Source organism: Camelus dromedarius, chromosome 31 (assembly GCF_036321535.1).
Source record: "Camelus dromedarius isolate mCamDro1 chromosome 31, mCamDro1.pat, whole genome shotgun sequence".
In the NCBI taxonomy this organism is placed as follows: Eukaryota; Metazoa; Chordata; class Mammalia; order Artiodactyla; family Camelidae; genus Camelus; species Camelus dromedarius.
The window spans coordinates 19,913,633-19,932,098 of NC_087466.1; the positions used below are offsets into that span (position 1 = coordinate 19,913,633).

The window sequence follows — 18,466 nt, forward strand, 5'->3', positions numbered from 1 at the left end:
GAGAGAAATTCCTCCTGGGGCCCCTTATAAGGGGACAGAGAGCACGGTGCATGGTGCATTGGAGGATATTGGGGGAGAACAGACGTCTTCAACCACAGCCCTGGAGCGGCCACGTAGCCCTCTGGGGAGGCTTCTCTGTGGACCAGATAGATTTAGTCTTTGTATCAGATGGCTTTGTGCACCATGGATAAAGTGAATTTTAAAAGGGTTCCTTCTCACACTTTTCGTTTGACTTCCCAGTGCCTCCTGAAGTCCTGGTGCTACGTACAATGTGTTGTGTTCCCGCCCAGGGGAGTTTCAGATCTTTCTTGCACTCTAAATCTATAGATCTAGTCCTAATTTCTCCTAATTCGTATTAAACATGTAGCGAATGACAGAGGAAACTCCCCCTCAAGGACCACTGTTGGTATTACGCTGAATTTCTTCCCCCTCGGCTTTTCTTCTTCTTTGGGTCTTGGGGGCTGAAGTGATTACACCCTACAGGAGTCGAAAATTGTCTTTTGTCAAAGGAAGGAAATACCCGACTGACTGATTAATTGTAGTAGATTCAGAAAGTCTTTTTATAGCAGTTAGTATAACTAGCTCTGGAAAGTTCATTTGAAATTTCCAAATGACAAGGAATTCAGCCTGATTCTGAGGGCTTCGTTAGGATGATTGCTGTACTTAAGAAGGGAAAACTCACTTTGGCAGTAGAATGGGATGGGAGGGGCACACAATATGGTTTGATCTTTTCTGAGTTTCTGCACTTGTATTGTGAAGAAAAAGCCGGGCTGGGCTAACAAGATAACTCATAAATCTAAGTGTAGTAAGTGATAGTTTACTGAATCTAAGTTCTGCTGGGCTAACTCATACCTCTGAAGTTTAGTGTCAGTTTACTGGGCTAACAAGCTAACTCGTAAATCCAAGCTCAACAAGTGTCAGTAACGTGATCTGTTCCTAACAGATAAGCTCCAGTGTACTGATTCCTTGGTTTTGCTGTTCGAGCCTTATTGGCTAATAGCCCCAAGCTTGTAATTAACCCTATAAAACCCCATGCGCACGTCTTGGAGGTGCTCAGAGCTTCGGAGTAGAAGCCCCTCTGAGCCCGCCGGCATGATAAATCTGAGTACTCCAGCCCTCCGAGTGGTGCTTGTGTCTTGGCTGGCCTGTCATTTCCGTAACAGTATATGCATTTGACAAATGTTTATTGAGTGGCCGCTATGCACTGGGCCTTGGAGACACCAAGACAGTGTCCCTTGTCCCGTGGAGCTGTTAACTGAAAACAGCACACACAACTGTGGACTGAAAAAAACGCACAACCTAAAAGTTGAGATCTATGTTTTATTTGGTGGACTTTCTGAGGACTTCAAGTCCCGGAGGCAGCCTCTCAGATCACTCTGAGGGACTGTTCCGAAGAGGTAGGGGAGGAGCCAGGATATACAGGAGTTTTTGCAACAAAGATCGGGTAGCTGGAACATGAAAAGATTACTGTTAATTAAAGAAAACCACATATCTCAAGTTAATAAATTTAGCACTTTGGTATGTATGGGGAAGATGCAAGAGTCTGGGCTCATTGAAATCATCCCTGTGATCTGCACCTTGGCTCTCCAGGGCCAGTGTCCTGTGCTTTCCCATCCTGAGTACCCTCAGGGGGCACTGCTGGGGGCAGCTGCAGTGGCTGATGGCCAGCGGGCAGCCTGCAGGTCTCCATCCTGAGTTCCCTCCAGCTCACCCTTTGGGGCGGGGTGGGGGATAGTGGTGATGGCTTGATGGATTACTTCTAATCACAAAAAACTGGCATCACAAGTTAATGGTGATAGTGCTTTCCTGTGTGTGGGAAGATGGAAGTTATTCCTTTGATATGCATCTTAACTAGAAAAAATTCTGTTTTTTCTTCATCCTGAATTCCCCTCAGGGCGAACTGTTGGGGCTTGATGGCTGCAACATCCTTTGTTTGCCCAAATGACAGGCAACTTTTTTTTTTTTTTGGTGGGTCCACAGAGCTTTCATTCTAGTGGAGGGAAACTGGCAGTAAACACAGACAAGACAATTTCAGACAGTGGGAGGCGCTATGAAGATAAAACAGGAGTCGGGTGGGGTGGTAAGGCTACTTTCGCTAGGGGTCAGATGTCCCTCAGAGGCAGGGACTTTTGAGTTAATTTTGAGAAGATCTAGGAGAAGGTTGTTTTAGGCAGAGGGCCGGGAAGGTTCAGCAAGTTCGAGTGCACCGACCTGGAAAGAGAAAGAAGGCAGGTGCGGGGAAGCAAACGCAGGACAGGTGGGCGCAGACGAGGGCTTGGGGAAGGTAGAGGCCAGACCCCGTGGGGTCTTGCTGGCCGTGGTAAGAAGTCTGGATTTTATTGGGAACGCAGTGGGAGAAGTCAGAGGATTTAAAGTAGGCTCACGTCGATTTTCGTCCTCTCAGAGATCACTGTGGCTGCTGTGTGCAGGGCCGTAGAAGGCAAGCGCAGCCGGCTGGATTCCAGCGCCGGGCATCCGACCCTGCTTTCTGGGCGCACAGGGGCCAGGACCCGAGAGAAAAGTCAGCGGCAGGAGCCAGCCGCAGGCACCACACCGGGTGTAATTCCGTTGATAGACGAAACGTCCTAGCAGGCAGATCTGTAGCGACAAAGTTGTTCAGTGGTAGCCGGGAGCTTGGGGCTGGGAAGGGCATCGACTGCAGCTGAGCAGGAATCCTGGGATTGATGGAAATGTTCTGAAATTGATCGTGACGATGGCTGCACAATTCTGTAACTTTACTAAAAATCACAGAATTGTATACTCTAGTCGGGTGAACTTTATGGCACGTAAACTCAAATTAACTCCTTTTAAAAAAGCTCTGAACAGCCGAGCGAGGGGTTTGCTTTTCGTCGGGGTCCGACTGAACGCCACGCGCCTCGGCCTTCTCGCCGGGTTCGCACTGGTTGGCCCCGTCACCGCCGCCACCGCCAGCAACTCCGGGCGCCATTGGTTGGCCGGCGGAGGGGGGGGGCGGGCGCGCGCAGGGGGGGCGGAACCGGAACCGGCTGTAGCTGGGGGGCGGGGCCTCGCGGGCGGCTGTGGTGGCGGTTGGAGCAGCGGCCGCGGTGGCAGGACGCGGGGTGACTGGTGCAGTCCGGAGCCCCATGGTGCGGGGCCGCGGCCAGGCCGCAGGAGGAACCCGAGCCGCGGCCCGCCCCGGCTGAGCGCGGGTCCGCGCGGCCCGGAGCCGCCGCCGCCGCCCGTCGGGACCCGCGGGGGCGCGGATCGGCCCGCCATGGGGTCCCTGTTCCGGAGCGAGACCATGTGCCTGGCGCAGCTCTTCCTGCAGTCGGGCACGGCCTACGAGTGCCTCAGCGCGCTGGGCGAGAAGGGCCTGGTCCAGTTCCGAGACGTGAGTGTCGCCCGGGAGACGCGGGCCGCAGCTGCCCGCCAAGCGGCCGCATCGCGCCTTTCGCTTGGGCCTCTTTTCCGCGGGCTCCTGGGCAGGGGCGCGCCGCCGCCCCCATTTCCCAGACGGGGAAGCTGAGGCCCACTTTCCGGCCAGAGCTTCCGCAGAGCGGGACCCGAGCCCAGGGTCGCCGGATAACTGGTCCGCGGCTGCCCCGGACGGGTTAGTTAGGAACGCTCCGTGTCCTCATCAGCTAGGGTGGTGCCGCCTGGTGCTTCGGGGCACCGACCCTCTGCCAGGCGCCGGGCTAAGCGGGAGAACAAATCTGATAAGGCCTTTTGGAGCCCTTCTGCAGCTTACGGGGGTGGCAGAAGAGAAATCTTAAGCAACTGAATACTTAAACAGGAGTATGTTTGCTAAAGAGAAAATAAAATGGGGTGGTGAAATGGTGACTTAGGTTGGGGTGGTCAGGGAGGCCTCTCTGAGGAGGTGTCTTTGGACTGAGATCTGAAAGGGAAGGAGCTGACCCTGGGAAGGTCTGGGGGAACAGGATCCCAGGTGGAGGGAATAGGAAGAGCGGGGAGCCTGAAGTGGGAATGAACTTGGTAGAAGCTCTTGAGGGGCGAGATTTCTGTCGTTTTTGTTCACTGATACCCGGTGATGTACGTACCACTGCCTAGTAAGAAGTAGGAGCCCGGTCAGAATTCGATGAGTGGGAGCTGTCTCCCCAGCGCGTAGTAGTAAACACTTGTTTATGTATCTGGTTACTTGTTTACTGTTTGTCTCCACCATGAACTGTCAACCCCCTGGGGTAAGGGCCTTTCCTGCCTCCTTCGCTCCTGATTCCTTGGCACAGTTCCTCTCTTTGTGGGCATTAATTGGCGTTTGTTGAATGAGTGAACAAGCTTTTATTGCTTGCTCTGTTGCAGACCCTGTTTTTGGTGCTGGGGACTCGGGGGTGAGCAGAGTGGACAAGGTCCTTGTGTTCTTGTTGCTGACAGTCTGGGAGGAGAGGGAAACAAACTCTGATTATGAACTGTGATAAGTGCCGTGAAAGGAATGAACGGTGTGAAAGAGAGATTATGAAGTGGGACCTAATACCTAATACTTGCTGTTTGAACTGGAAGTCACTTGAGTGAACATTTTATTTCCTGGGCCACAACTTTCCACCCTTGGTGGTTTCCCTTCCTCTTTCTGAGGGCCCCATAATTTTAAGAGGTTACACCCTTACCCAAGATCTGATATTATTGATCCTTGGGTTGGCTCCACAAGGCAATTGCAAGGTCAGAGAGAAACTCCTGCGTGACAGGCGAGGCTGCAGGGAAGGCCCAGCTCTTCCTGGTTCCTGGAGCCACTTGGGCTTCAGCACGTAGTGCCCATTTTCCTGGCTGGTGCTGTGTTGAGCTGTGCATCGTCCCCGAAAGATTCAGCAAACGGTTGAGAGAAAAACAGGCTCCCTTCTTGATAACAGGTGGATTTCTCCCATCCTGTTACTACTCAGGCTGAGAGACCTAAATCCAGCTTACATTTTAAAGGTTTGAACAAATTACTTAATTACTGCAAAGATTCACGTTTCACCGAGAGCATGACATTAGGTGGTAGAGGGTACTTGGGATTCTTTTGAACCTCAAATCGAGGAAAGAAAAAGAAGATGCAGTTCATCTTTTTTTTCCAGAAGAAAGATAGAACTAAAATGCTAAATGAACTCTTCCTTTGTGGTGTTAGGTTTTCAGAGCTTGTGTGTGTGTTTGTGTGGGTCTGTCTGTCTGTCTTCTCTGTCTCTGTTTCTGTCTTTGGGGTGACTGTCAAGCAGCACGCGTTCTAGTGCAGAAGGCTGCATCACACTGGACTTTTTCTGCTCTTTTCTGGAGCTCCTTCCTGACTTGGCGCTCACCAGATAGGATCACTGACGTCAGTCTTTTCTGGCCTGCACGGGCTGGACAGTTTCCCCCTTCCCTTTTAGTAATTCTTCTAAGGGAAAGGAGGTTAGGGCAAGGGTTTCCTGTAGTGATAGCCAAAGAGAAGACCTGGAAAAGAAAGGTTATTCAGCTCACTGTAGGACTCACTGAAGGGAAACTGTTGTAAGGGTCTGCAGTCTAAGAACGGTGTTTCACATTTAGTCCATTAGCTGCTGGAGTGGGAAGATCACTGGTGTGGGTACCACGGCACCAGGCATCCTCTGCCAGTTTTTCCAGGCTAAATGTTAGTCTTAAAATGAATCTACATTAAAATGTGCTTCAGAGGGCAGGGTATAGCTCAGTGGTAGATTGCATGCTTAGCATGTGCGAGGTTCTGGGTTCAATCCCCAGTACCTTCACTAAAAAAAATTAAAAATGAAATAAAATAAAATACACTTCATAAGCCTGAAATTAGGGCAATGTTGCCCCCCTAAAAAGAAAATAGAAACAAAACTTAATAAAAGAAACCACGCAACAGAGAAAGACAAAACTATAAGATGGTGATGGTGGTGTATGTCAGATCCAATCATGTTTGGGTCATTGCCACAGAAATTTGCCTCTTCATGAAGATTCTACTCTTTGTGGAACCATAGTGTCCAAATTGAGTTAACTAGTGTTTGATGTTGAAAAAAAAAATTGAAACCGAGAAATTGTGTCATTTATAGACGGCTTTTGGTGTGTGGCTTCCTCATCACATTCTTAGTCTATAGAGAGACTGTGTCTGAATCATTAGGAACTTGAAAGTGGTTACTGCTTAGGACTTCCAGAAATGAATCCAAGTGCCACAAACAGAAGCGAAATTCAAATTTTTATCTTCTGGTTAATTCTTTACAAAAATTTGGAAAACTGAACGAGCACTGGGCCTTCAGGGTAGACATCCTTAGGCTGCCCAAGCAGTTTTGTGCTCAGCTGTTTCTAGTTCTGTTTTCTGGATGGAGTCAGGATAAAATTCTTGTCCATTGTGGAAAATTTGGAAAACAAAAGATAAGAACTTCCTTGATCCTGTTACCTAGAAACAAACACTTGACCTTTCTGGTTCATATTGACCAATCAAATATTATTTTTCTAATTATATTTCAAAATGTGCATACGTGTGTATTTCTGTATAATTCTGAACGTCCTCCATGGTGTTGGGTGTCCATAGTTCCTTTTTGCTGCTGCATAGTGTTCCATGTTTTCTTTAACCAGCTTTCTATTGTTAATCATTTTTTCTCTATCCCTGAGGATGACGCTCTTCTAGATGAATTTTTGTCCATATCCGTTAGCTTTTCCTTAGGTTAAGTTTCTTCACGGGCTGTTTCTGGGCCAGAGGATGTTTTTCAGTTTTTTTTTTTTTTTTATAACAGTTGCCAAATAGCTTTCCAGAAAAGCTGTGTTGTCAGTTCACACTCCCATTCAGTACTTAGTATATGAGGATGTGTTTTCTGCCCAAACCCTTGACGGTAATATTTCACTTTAAAAATAGAACCGACTTTTAAATTTTAGAAAATTCTTCAAAGCAAAGTTTTCATCTTTTTCTCAGCTCAACCAGAATGTGAGTTCTTTCCAAAGAAAATTTGTTGGTGAGGTGAAGAGGTGTGAAGAACTAGAGCGAATATTGGGTAAGTTTATTTTTAATAACTTAAATAGCTACTTTTATATAAACAAACATTGTTCACTTTAGTAAAATTAGAAAACCTAAACACACAGAAAGGAAAAAAGGAGCCATCCATGTTCTCCCCATTCAGGTGATCACTGCTGTGTGGGTTTATGTTGTTTTTCCAACACATTTTACTATTCGTCTGTAAAAGTAAGGGTTTACATACAAAATGGTCAGGTTGTTTTATTAGCTTTGTTTCTGACTTAATGATACTTACTGTAGCATCTTTTCATGCCAGTAAACAGGTTGATCCATCATTGTTTTTAATGGCTGCATAGTATTTTGTTGGTATTTAATGTGGTGTAGTTTATTTAACCAACCTGTTATAGTTTATTGTAATGTAAAAACATTGTATACCTATTAATGTATTACTTAAAATGCTATCAGGGGACACGGGAGGTAGGAAATGGCAGACAGGTGGCTGATAATCTCCTTTTTCTCAGGGCTTCCTTTCAAAGGTGTTGGATCACTGTTCTCTGACGGTTAAACATTAAAAAACTTAGTAGCTCAAGGCTACCTCCTTTGTCTGTAAAACCTTTGACATCTCAGCGTAAGGTGAAATAGTCTTTATTAATTCAAATCTTGAAGTTCTGACTGACGTAGAGAGAAGGGAATGATCCCAGTAATTGTCTGAAGTACCAAATTTGGTTTTTGAAGGATGAACAGAAAAACCTGGGGATGAGAGAGTTGAGGAGGGGAGAGAAGATGGCTTTTGGAAAGATTTCTAATTGTGGGTAATTATTGTGGCTTTTGTATTTTTTAATTGGGGGTTTTTAAGCTCAAAACCCTTTTAGTCGTCTGAAATCTAGTCCTTCACATATTGTTTGAGGTTCTGGCTGTGCGGGTCATGTAGGGCAGAGTGACGTCATAGTCCCATCTTTGCAACATACATGAGTCATTTGACAGGTCGGATATTCAGGGTGAGTTTTCCAAGGCAGGGCAGGAGTGACTCGCGTGAGACATGTCCAGGACTTCCTGTAACTTAAACTATTGCAAAAAGAATGCAGACTCAAAAAGAAAATGAATTCTCAAGTAAATTCAGGTATAATTAGGTTAAAAAAATTTACACGCATTTCCAGAAACTTCTTAAGCCCAGTGCCTCCTTTGCTATCCTGTTGGTGAAACATCCTCTCTTTTCTTCCTCCCTCCCTCCCTTTCCCCTTCCCTCCTTCTGTCCTCTCTGTCCCTCTCCCTTCCTCCCTCCCCCCTTTCTTTCCTTCTAATAGAATAACTAGTGACACTTCTCCAAAATACCATATCTGGTAATGACTTTATCTGCTGTTGTGATTTTTATCCTAAGGAAAAGGATGCCTCATGGAATTGAAAATGTAAACTAAAGAAACTAAGTTAACTTTGGCTGGTTCTCTCAGTTTCATGGATCTAGTTTTTAACCTAAGTAGGGAAGGCAGTACAGGTTGTCCTGAGTGAAAGCATCACGGCTAACTGGGGACTCTCAGGAGCACCTGGCTCTCTGCCCCGGGTCGCTCAGGCTCCTTGTGCTGTTAGAGATGGTGATTTTGTTGATGGATGCGTATTTCCTCCTGAAGGCGTCGGCAGGGAAGTCTCTGGTGGGGACGATTACAGGTCCATCACAGGGTTATTCCTGCACTTCCAAGTGTGTCCTTAACCTGGTCTTCATCTACAGGTGTAGAGGCAGCCGTGGCTCCACAGGTCTTTAGCTAAAGTTTTAGAAATGAAGGACGTGGGGAGTTTCAGAAAGTGCTTATCCAGGTTACTGTTTTTTTGTTGCTGCATGCTGATCTCTCCGGCAGGATTATTTTGCAGATCTTTGGAAACAAGGTTGCAGAAAGCATCCTGTTGGTCAATTGGGACAGGCAAGATTTTTGTGCATTTAGAGGTTAACTTTTAGACGACCTGGGAAAGGTTGGGATGTAAAGTGGTGTGACCGAAATGCCCCGTGGTTAAGTTTTTGAGTCTAATTTGTTTAACTTTTATTTCTGCAGCATATTTGGTGCAGGAAATCAATAGAGCGCATATTCCCCTTCCTGAGGGAGAGACCAGTCCTCCTGCACCGCCTCTTAAACAAGTTCTCGAAATGCAGGTAACTTGTTTCCGAAGAAGCGGCTTTCGGTCACTGATCTCAGATCCCGCTTATTTACTTAACTGTTGTCTAGTGCTTTTCAGCCTTTCTTCTCAAAACCATAGAATGAAAATTAAAGAACCCTATTATGGCTAACTCTCAGTAATAGGTTATCTGTGAGAAGTTCTAACTGTAATTCCGTTTTCTTTTGAAATGAAGACAGGTGGTATTGAACAGAGGCTTCAAAGAATTAGGTCGTGAAATCTGTTTCTTAGTCACGCAGTGTTTTTGGAAGGTCGTCTGGGCTTACCCAGGCCTTCGCGTGCCTCTCGTGCGAGCCAGCGAGGCTCCGGTCCGGTGCTGTTCACACCGTTCCCAAGGTCACTCTGACCTGCCCTCACTCAGGCTAGCGTGAAGGCCATAGGTTCTTCCCCGTGGGCAGCAGTCAGGATTCCTCCCCTCTGAGTTCAGTGTCTCAGGTGTTAGGGACACACCGTCCCCCTGTGAGAGCACTGGCTTGTCTCTTTCCTGAGCCTCCCTGCCACCTGCCACCAATTTTCTGTTGGGGTTTTGGTCTAATCATCTGATAGCTCATCACACCGGGAAATAGACTAGAGCTCTTTCCAGCTCTTCTAAAACAATCAGTTCTATATAACTAAGGCCATTCCACTGCAGGCTGGCTGCAATGTTTGTTTCTCTGGGAGGAAGTCATTCAGCAGTTGGTATAAGAATGGACTCTAGAGAGAATTATACAATCTGGTGAGAGCAGTCATCTGGTTTGGCCTGTTTGGTGTGTTGGTTATGATGTAATTACAAATGTAGTGATTACTGACTATTTATAGTTTTTATAAAGCAGAGCACAGGTAATACATGTAGTGTGTCAAGTGTTCTGTTCAAGTACAAGTTTTCACCGAGTCGATGAGCTGCGGCACAGATTTCTGCTTCTGTTGTTTTGATACTTAAGCATTGTTAGAGAGGCTTGATATGTAACTAATAGACAAGATTTGTTCTCAAGGATTTCTATTTTTTTAATTGAAGTATAGCCAGTTTACAATGTGTCAGTTTCTGGTTTTAGGGCATAACAGTTCAGTCATACATGTACATACATATATTTGTTTTCATATTCTTTTTCATTATAGATTATTACAAGATACTGAATACAGTTCCCTGTCCTATACAGTAGAAACTCATTGTTTATCTATTTTATATGTAGTATCAAGGATTTTTTATGCCTAACTAATCGTGTAAGTGTAACCCTATAGAAACTCACAAGCTAGAGATTAGGAACAGATATGTTTGGGAAAGATAGTATCTAAAATTTTTCTGTGTTGCAAATAAAAGGAAATGTCGCCTTGAAAGAAGAAGACCCTTTGGTGTGTGGTAATGGGTAAGAGATGAAGGAAAACGGAAAGAAATGGTAGGACCTGAGAATAGAGCCGAAGTCCAGCTGCAGGGCACTCTGAGCCCTCATCGCATCTGGAAAGCTGTCCGTCCTGTGCGGCACGAGCCTCGTGGGTCTCCTGAGTTAACACGCAGCAGCGAGTGATGGGCTTTCAAAATCCGCGCACGTTGCCATACCTCCACCACGCAGCCGCACACTGTGGCTGTTTAAAGCCTCCCCAGGTCCTGGCAGTGCCTCTGCTTCTACTGTGAGAAGAGTATTAGAACCAGATTCGGAACTAGTCCAACTGCGGTTTTGTTTTAGGAGCAGTTGCAGAAGCTGGAGGTTGAATTGCGAGAAGTCACTAAGAACAAAGAGAAACTGAGGAAGAACCTGCTTGAGCTGATCGAGTACACCCACATGCTGAGAGTGACCAAAACCTTCGTCAGACGCACCGTGGAGGTACTGGTGGCACCCGGGAGGAAGTGCGTTTCTTTTGTAAAAATCTCATTCCCGTAAGGCTTCGGGTTTCGTTATCAATTCCTGTAGACGTGTTGCTTTTTTAAAAAAGAGATACAGTTTGATCTTAGCTTTATTTTTCAGTTGGACTGTAAGACATTTAGAAGAAGCCTGAAGTATTTTCCTGTGTTGGTTGGTTTTAGCAATAACTGCTTTCTGTTTGTAAAATGCCTTCATTTGCAGTTGAAAAAAATCCTTTTATGATCATGAGAAAAAAGTGAACAGTGGACGCTGACTCTAAAATTTAGTGTTTTTTTTTTTTTTTCCAAATTGCTAAGAATAGAGGAAGAAAAATAATAATAATAACAATACAGAACAGTCCATGCGGGAGCGCTGTGCTCAGCTGAGTACCAGAGCGGGGAGAAGCACATCCCTTCCGGACTCAGTTTCACTGCCTGTAGTGGCGTCCTGTGGTAGCGTTACACTGTCTTGGATTAAAGTGATGACATACATAACTATGGGGAGGGGAAGTTAACCTCTTTATCTATCAGAGCTGAGTTACACGTCTAAGTTGTCTTGGGGGCTTGCCACCCAGATCTGAGTAGCTCTGATGTCCTGCAAACTTGTCTGGAAATGTGACTTGAGAACTAAAGTGTCACTTTTAATGAGACACGCTTGGTTTCATATCTCTTTGTAGTTTGAACCCACTTATGAAGAATTCCCTCCCTTGGAGAATGATTCTTTGTTGGACTACAGCTGTATGCAGAGGCTGGGAGCAAAACTGGGGTAGGTGACAGCTGGCGTGTCGAGTTTCATCCTGTCCTTGTCAGTGGGAGATGAGCTCTAGAGAGGGGGTGAACGGGCACCATTTGAAAGCCTGAGATGGAATGAAAGAAAGTGAATGTTTGTTTAAGGAAACACTGTTCTGTATTTGTTGAGTTGAACACTCAGCTGTATTGACTTTTTCGCTAAATATGATGGGCATTTCTTTGGTATAATGAGCTGGAAAGAAGGAACATTTGTACCATTCATTGGTTCTCCATAAGCCTGAAATAATTGGTCACTAGAGTGTCAAGTCCTCTTCTGTTTGGTGGAAACAGAGGCGCTAAACTGAATTAGTTAATTTATTAATTGTGTTTTAAGGGTCTCTTTCTGCTGTTTATGCTTTCTATTTACTTGAACAAATGGTGGCTTTTTTCCTCATGTGATTTGTGATTTCTTTATTATGAGCCTCTGTTCCTTATCCGTAGGAGTTCAGTGATGTTTAGTTTGAGCATGTATTCCTTCAGAGAGAACTTGCTTTCACTTATGTCAGGTACCTGGGAGCACTCTACTAACTTGGAGTCATTTTATGTTAATTTCTCAGCTTGAGCTTTTTTTTTTTCCTGTTTGCTGTCACATATGCACGTAACGTGAATTTCATCCACACTTCTGAGTAAATTCTAACCTGTGGTTTTAAATTCTCAAGGAAGACACTGCCCCTTCTCTCCAGAACCAAAACTAAAATAAACAAGTTTGCTTGTAGGCTCCTTTGTAGGTGGGATTTTTTTCCCCTTGTAGGTGGATTTTTTTCCCCAGTCCACCGTCACTCGTTGCCTTGTGGGCTGAGAGTCCCTGGGCTTGGGTCGCTTAGGGTGGATTCAGGGGTTCATCTCCTCGCCTGATGTAGACCCAGTGCCCATCCCCTGTCTCCCGTGCTGGCAACGAAACTCACGGCCTTGAGATCCTGGATCAGTAGAATATGTCAGGATTTAGCCGCGAGGCCCTATTTTTCTTTTCTTTTCTTTTTTTTTTTTTGATCCTAAGAATTTGTCTAAATTATGGGCTCAGCTATACATTGAAGAGGATGTTTCAAAAACGTTTTGTCTAGCATTATAGATGTTTTTCAGCTGGAGGGCTTTCGGGAGATCTTCACCAGTTTGCCAGAAACGAAAGTCATCATCATCCTTTTCATGCAGTTTGGTAATATTCATTGCTTTTGCTTGACTGCAGCCTTTATTGTCTCATAGATTTGTATCTGGCCTAATTAACCAAGGAAAAGTTGAAGCATTCGAAAAAATGTTGTGGAGGGTCTGTAAAGGGTACACCATCGTGACCTATGCAGAGCTGGAGGAACCCCTTGAAGACCCTGAAACAGTGAGTAAATGTCACCCTCACCTTTTAACAATGACAGACTTGTCCCAAACTCCCAACAGTTTGCCTTGTTTCCTTTCTGGTCCAGTGCCCTACCTGGGACTGTGGGTTGCATTCGGGATAGGCATCCCATTCTGTGGGATGACCCTCCCTCTGGGTCATTCAGTGCTTCCTCATGACCAGACTCGGATCACACGTTCTCAGTAGGAACACCGTGGGCACGATGCTCTGGTCCTCTCAGCACCTCCCACCAGGAGGCACGTCGTTTCCACCTGGTCATGCTGATGTCATGCAGTTCATGAACTGCTGAGTTAATTTACTTATTTAGTCAATGTAACCAGCCTCCCGACCACATCAGCCGTCTCCTCCGCCTGCCGCCTCGTGGTCTCCCCTGCTCCCTGCCACCTAGTGTCCTTCCCTTCAGGACTTGGCCCGAGGCTCCCCACCCTGTTTCCCGGTCCCCTCTGCCCCAGGGCTCAATTCTTGTACTGCTTCTCTCCTCTTTGCCCTTAGGGATCCCATGTAATTTCATGGCTTTAAATGCCATCCCCCAAATGTATATATCTAGCTTCAACCTCTCCCCCGAATACCAGACTTCTGTTTAACTGGCTAGTCCATATCTTTGAAGTTTCTGGAAGATATTTCCATCCGATGCCTAAAACTGACCTCCTGATCTTCCCCCTCAAACTTGTCCTTCCAGGCTCTCCCATCTCAGTAAGTGGCACTTCCATCCTTCTGACTGCTCAGGCTGAAAAACCTCACGGTCATTCTTGATTTGCCTCTTTTTCCTCATGCCTCCAATCTAGTTCATCAGCGGGTGGCCCTGTTTTCTAAATAGGAAGAGAATCCGGCTTCTCACAATCCAGCCCCGCCAGGAGATGAGCATCCACTCCTGAAGAGTCTTCCTTCTGCAGGAACCTCCGACCTGAGCTCCTGCTCTTGCCTCTGCTCCGTTTGGCTCTCTTTCCTCCCAGCATCCAGGATGATCCCTGTAAAACTAGTCAGAGCTTTCTACTCCTCCACTTAAAACCCTCCTGTGGCTTCACATCTCTTGAGGCAAAAAGCTCAGAGCCTTACAGGGTCACATCTGGCCCCACCTCTGACCTTCGGTCGGGCCATCTCTCCTCAGCCGTGCCGGCCTCGCCCTCCCTCATCCTGCCTCCGCGTGGTTGGCTCCGAAGGCTCTTCCCAGTGTCCACAGGCTTCTTCCCTCACCCCCTCACTCCTGCAGGCTCAGACGTCCCCTTCTCAGGGAGGCCTTCCTGATTGTCCTCTTTAAAATCGCAACCGCTGGCCCTTTCTCCCTGTCACCGCTTCCAGCTTTGCTTTCTTTATAGCCCTTCTCTCCAGTCAGCATACTGGGTACTTTGTGTCTCTCGCGGCCAAGTTGAATATAAGCTTCCCTCCCTCCCGGGCCAGGGATCACTGTCCATTATACCCCAACACCTGGGAAAAAAAGGCCAAAACTTACTCAGTCTTATTTGTAGAATTTTCCTAAGTACAGCCAGTTCCCCTGCCTCATAGTGACTACGCTGTGTAGTCTCCGTGAGCACTGAACCACTGTTCCCAGGGAGACACAGGGTTAGGTTCCTGCGAGCCGTCGGTCACAGCATTTTTGTCAGACGGTCAGTACGTAACCTTGTATTATATGTGTTTCTATTGAAAGACACCTTATTTAACATATACAGTTGATTCATTAACGTGGAACTCATGGCCAGCAGCGCTGTCACTCACATCTGAGCAAAGCTTCTGCGATGCTCGTGAGGCGCGTCACAGCCTCCTTGCGCTCAGGAACACTGGGCAGCGCTTCAGCACCACCCCCAGGACCATGTCAGACAGTGAAATGGCCAACAAAAAGCACACAAGTGGGAAAACGTGACCACAAAAAGGCCGCTTGTTTACAGTACGAGCTGAAACAAGGCGGCAGAGGGTCACCTTGTTTGACGCCAGCTGGGAACATGCACGTTGGATGACTCAAAATTTCTGTTGCTCTGCATGTCTGCAAATGACAGAGAAAAGTGCTGCGAGTATTGATTTTGGGGTTATGAATGATTTCTGGGTGAATTTGCAGTTATGGAATCTGTAGCTAATGTGGATAGACGGTATTTGTTGAATGAATGAACTGACTGACAGTGTAAGCAGACAGAGTTTTCAAAATTCTAGACACAAAAGTAACAATTATCTTCATTCTTTGTAGGGAGAAGTCATAAAATGGTATGTGTTTTTAATATCCTTTTGGGGAGAGCAGATTGGTCACAAGGTTAAGAAGATATGTGATTGGTAAGAAAAAGAAACATTTCATTTCATTTCTTTATCCGCTGTAACCTCTAGTTTTCCTTAAATATCTCTGTTGGAAGAGAAGTAGAGTGAGTGCAAAGGCTGCTGGGTTTTGCTACATGATTTCTTTGCCGTAGTACCGCTTTTAGACATTTAATTTGTCATGTCTTGCTAGCGTAATACTTAAAATAATTTAAAAGTAGACACCATGTTAATAACATTCCCAGATTTGGTTTATTTTTCCCCCCTGGGGAGTTACAGCTCAAGACCAATTGGAGAAGGAATCCAGTTTTAATATCTGGAGGCTTTCTGTGGCTCTTAGCTCCACGTGGGCTTATCTGGCGTGGTTGAGCACGCGGCTCACTGACTGACCTTTGTGCCCTGGGGAAGGGGGCGTGGCGAGCGGGGGCCAGGGTGGTCTCTGCGTGGCCGGCCTGCGTTCCGAGCCTGGCTTTGCCTCTCACGGGGGGAGCACGGGCAAGTCGGCAAGTCTGAGTGTCCTCATCTGTACACAGGGCGGCAGCTCCTTTCTCGTGTTCGGCCGTCAGCACCGCACGAGACGGTGCGAGTGCAGGGCTCCGGTGCTGTGTGAGCCTTTGGTAAACGTGGAGCGCACCACGGCAAGAGTGGGTCTGTGACTTAGTCTTGTCACCGATGGGAAAATAAGCAAAGCCATGCAAAAACTCAAAAGAATGCCCTTTTGTTTTTTTTATACCCCTGGGGTAAGGGTGGCATTTGGGTATTTCCTTTGGATTAATGTTCACCAGAGTTTGATACTCAATTACCGGTGTTACAGGAAGTAATTTTAGCAGTTACATGGCCAAACCTGTTGTTGCTTTAATAGATACAGAAAAAGCGTAGATTAGAAAAACTGTAATTAGCACGCAAACCCATGACTTCACAAGTACCGTTGCTTAGGATGAGGCGAGATTAAGAATTTAATTTTAATAGTCAGAACCTAAAGAGAAATGTAAAGGATGGCGTTAAAACATGAAGGCAGCGTGGCAGTACCTGAGTTCAGGAGGCTTGGCTCTGCCTCTGCAGTGTGTCCTGGGTGTCACCCGGCCCCACAGGGGATGTTGGCCCCTGGAAGCGAGGGAGAAGTTCACTGCAGCACATGTCAAAGGCACCTGCTCAGAATCCAGAGCTTTTTTTCTCCCTTTATTTTCTCCTTTCTTATAAGTAATTACTGTTGTGTGTTCTTGGCCTTTGATCTGTGATTTACATTTGCTTAATGGTTCCCAGCCCAAGGCTGGTGATGAATTTCAGAAAGTTAGAAGTGGGCACGAGCTTTGGGGAATCATCCAGGGCAGGAGTGGAATTTGCAGCCAACAGAGAGTTTGCTAAATTTGTGGAATTCAGTAGACACTGTTGAGTGGCCGGGTCCCATGTCTGCACCATCTTCCCAGGGCTGCTTGTATTCTGTTTTGGAAGGAAGTACACCCAGGTGGTGGACTGAATTTAGTTCTGGTTTTTGATACAGCGTCTTCCAGTTCTCACAGATGTGGCCCTGTGTTGGCTTCTGTCTTGCAGTTACCACTGCCACGTGTACCCCTATCCAAATACTGCTGAGGAGCGGAGGGAGATCCAGGAGGGGCTCAGCACCCGGATTCAAGATCTCTACACCGTGAGTAAGCCAGGAGCCCGCCTCCTTAGCTGAGGGCTGTAATGTACTTACTAATCCATGTGCTTTTTTAATATGGAAAATTTTGGTTAGAACAAATCAAGATGTTTTTGGGAGACTGGAGTGTCACCTCCCTCGCCTTCATGGGAGTTTTATTTTAGCAGCTTGTCAGAAACCTAGGTGGTTTCTAAATGATGAGACTTTAAAAAACAACCTTCTGGTCGTCTTTGATATGTCGGACTGTAATTCTTCATCAGAGAGGAAGGCAAGCCCCGTTGAAAGTGGTGGCTATAATTTTACCTGCACTATTTTACTTATTATTATTTTTTTATCCAACAGAGGTACTGGGGATCGAACCCATGACCGCATGCATGCTAAGCATGCGCTCTACTGAGCTATACCCTCCCCCTCTGCACTATTTTAATTCAGGTTTCTGTGGGTCAGTTAGGGCTCCTGGTGGCAAAAAGCAGACTCTGACCCACTTAAGCAGAAGGGGATTTCTTGGCAGGACGGGATGGGATGGGATGGGATGGGAGTTGGTGGCTCACAGGGTTGACAAGGGAACTGGGCGAAGGCTGGGAGAGGGGAGAGCTGGGAACTCTCTGCACTGCTCCAGGCCGTCATGCTGCACAGTGACCCATGACTTGTAACCATTTCCTGGGCCCTGGCGTCCTGTCCTGGAGAGGCAGCTCCTGGGCCTTACCGGTCCCTAGAAGCACCCTCCATCACTGAGGAGAAGTTCCCCTAAAGGAGGGCAGATGCCTGGCAGACAGAGAATGACGAGCGGCCCCTAGCCTGAGAGCCGGTTTGTCCTTCCCCAGGTGCTTCACAAAACCGAGGACTATTTAAGGCAAGTGCTGTGTAAAGCTGCCGAGTCGGTCTACAGCCGCGTCATTCAGGTGAAGAAGATGAAAGCCATTTACCACATGCTGAACATGTGCAGCTTCGACGTGACCAACAGGTGCCTCATCGCGGAGGTCTGGTGTCCTGAGGCCGAGCTGCACGAGCTGCGCCGGGCGCTGGAGGAGGGCTCGGTGAGGCGGCCCCCTCCAGTCCCCTCCCCCGCCCCGCCCCCTCCCTCCCATCTGAGACCCCAGCCTGAGACCTGGCCCCTCTGTGGAAGTAAAATAGAGGCTCAGAGGGCACTGCACCGGCTTCTTCTCTTTAACTGAAATTACGGAGAGTCAGTCCCTCGAGGCTGTGCGTGTGCACGTGTGTTTTTAATTTGCTCTTTTGAGTAATTCAGTCATGTGCTTTAAAAGTAAAAAAGAAAAAAATCCTAAAAAATATAAAAGACACAGTGAAGTGACCCCCTCCTGCCGCGTGACCTCATTTGTCCAGTTCCCTGCTCAAAGCTCACCCTTGTTTTAGTTTTTTTATGTCTTTGAGTTTCTTATATAAGCAGACAGAAGTAGATACTTCTCTTTCCTTTTTTTCACAAAAGATTGCATGCTAGTCATAGTGTTCTTTTCACCTAAAACTTCCCTGTTTTTTTAAATAACTATGTAATAGCCCCCTGAATGGATGTACCAGGGGTTATTGAACCAGTTCCCTGGTCATTTAGGTGGTTTCCACTTTTACGAATGCCGTGCAGTGACTAACCCT

At 46.7% G+C, this 18,466-nt stretch overlaps 1 protein-coding gene across 3 annotated transcripts in view; it reads left to right on the forward strand.

The window, feature by feature from the left end:
• The first annotated feature begins 3,046 nt into the window (after positions 1-3,046).
• The window catches only part of ATP6V0A2 (ATPase H+ transporting V0 subunit a2), a 29,900-nt gene continuing 14,480 nt past the window's right edge, over positions 3,047-18,466 (forward strand). Inside the window, exons 1-9 of one of the 3 annotated variants that reach the window (XM_010986344.3) lie at positions 3,047-3,352; positions 6,830-6,908; positions 8,911-9,008; positions 10,693-10,830; positions 11,525-11,613; positions 12,837-12,963; positions 15,158-15,240; positions 16,771-16,864; positions 17,683-17,895. In XM_010986344.3, coding sequence (XP_010984646.3) covers positions 3,236-3,352; positions 6,830-6,908; positions 8,911-9,008; positions 10,693-10,830; positions 11,525-11,613; positions 12,837-12,963; positions 15,158-15,240; positions 16,771-16,864; positions 17,683-17,895 — 1,038 coding nt within the window. In that variant the 5' untranslated portion in view covers positions 3,047-3,235. The remainder of the gene's footprint in view (positions 3,353-6,829; positions 6,909-8,910; positions 9,009-10,692; positions 10,831-11,524; positions 11,614-12,836; positions 12,964-15,157; positions 15,241-16,770; positions 16,865-17,682; positions 17,896-18,466) is intronic. The other 2 variants (XM_031442529.2, XM_064481292.1) reach the window with 2 other exon arrangements.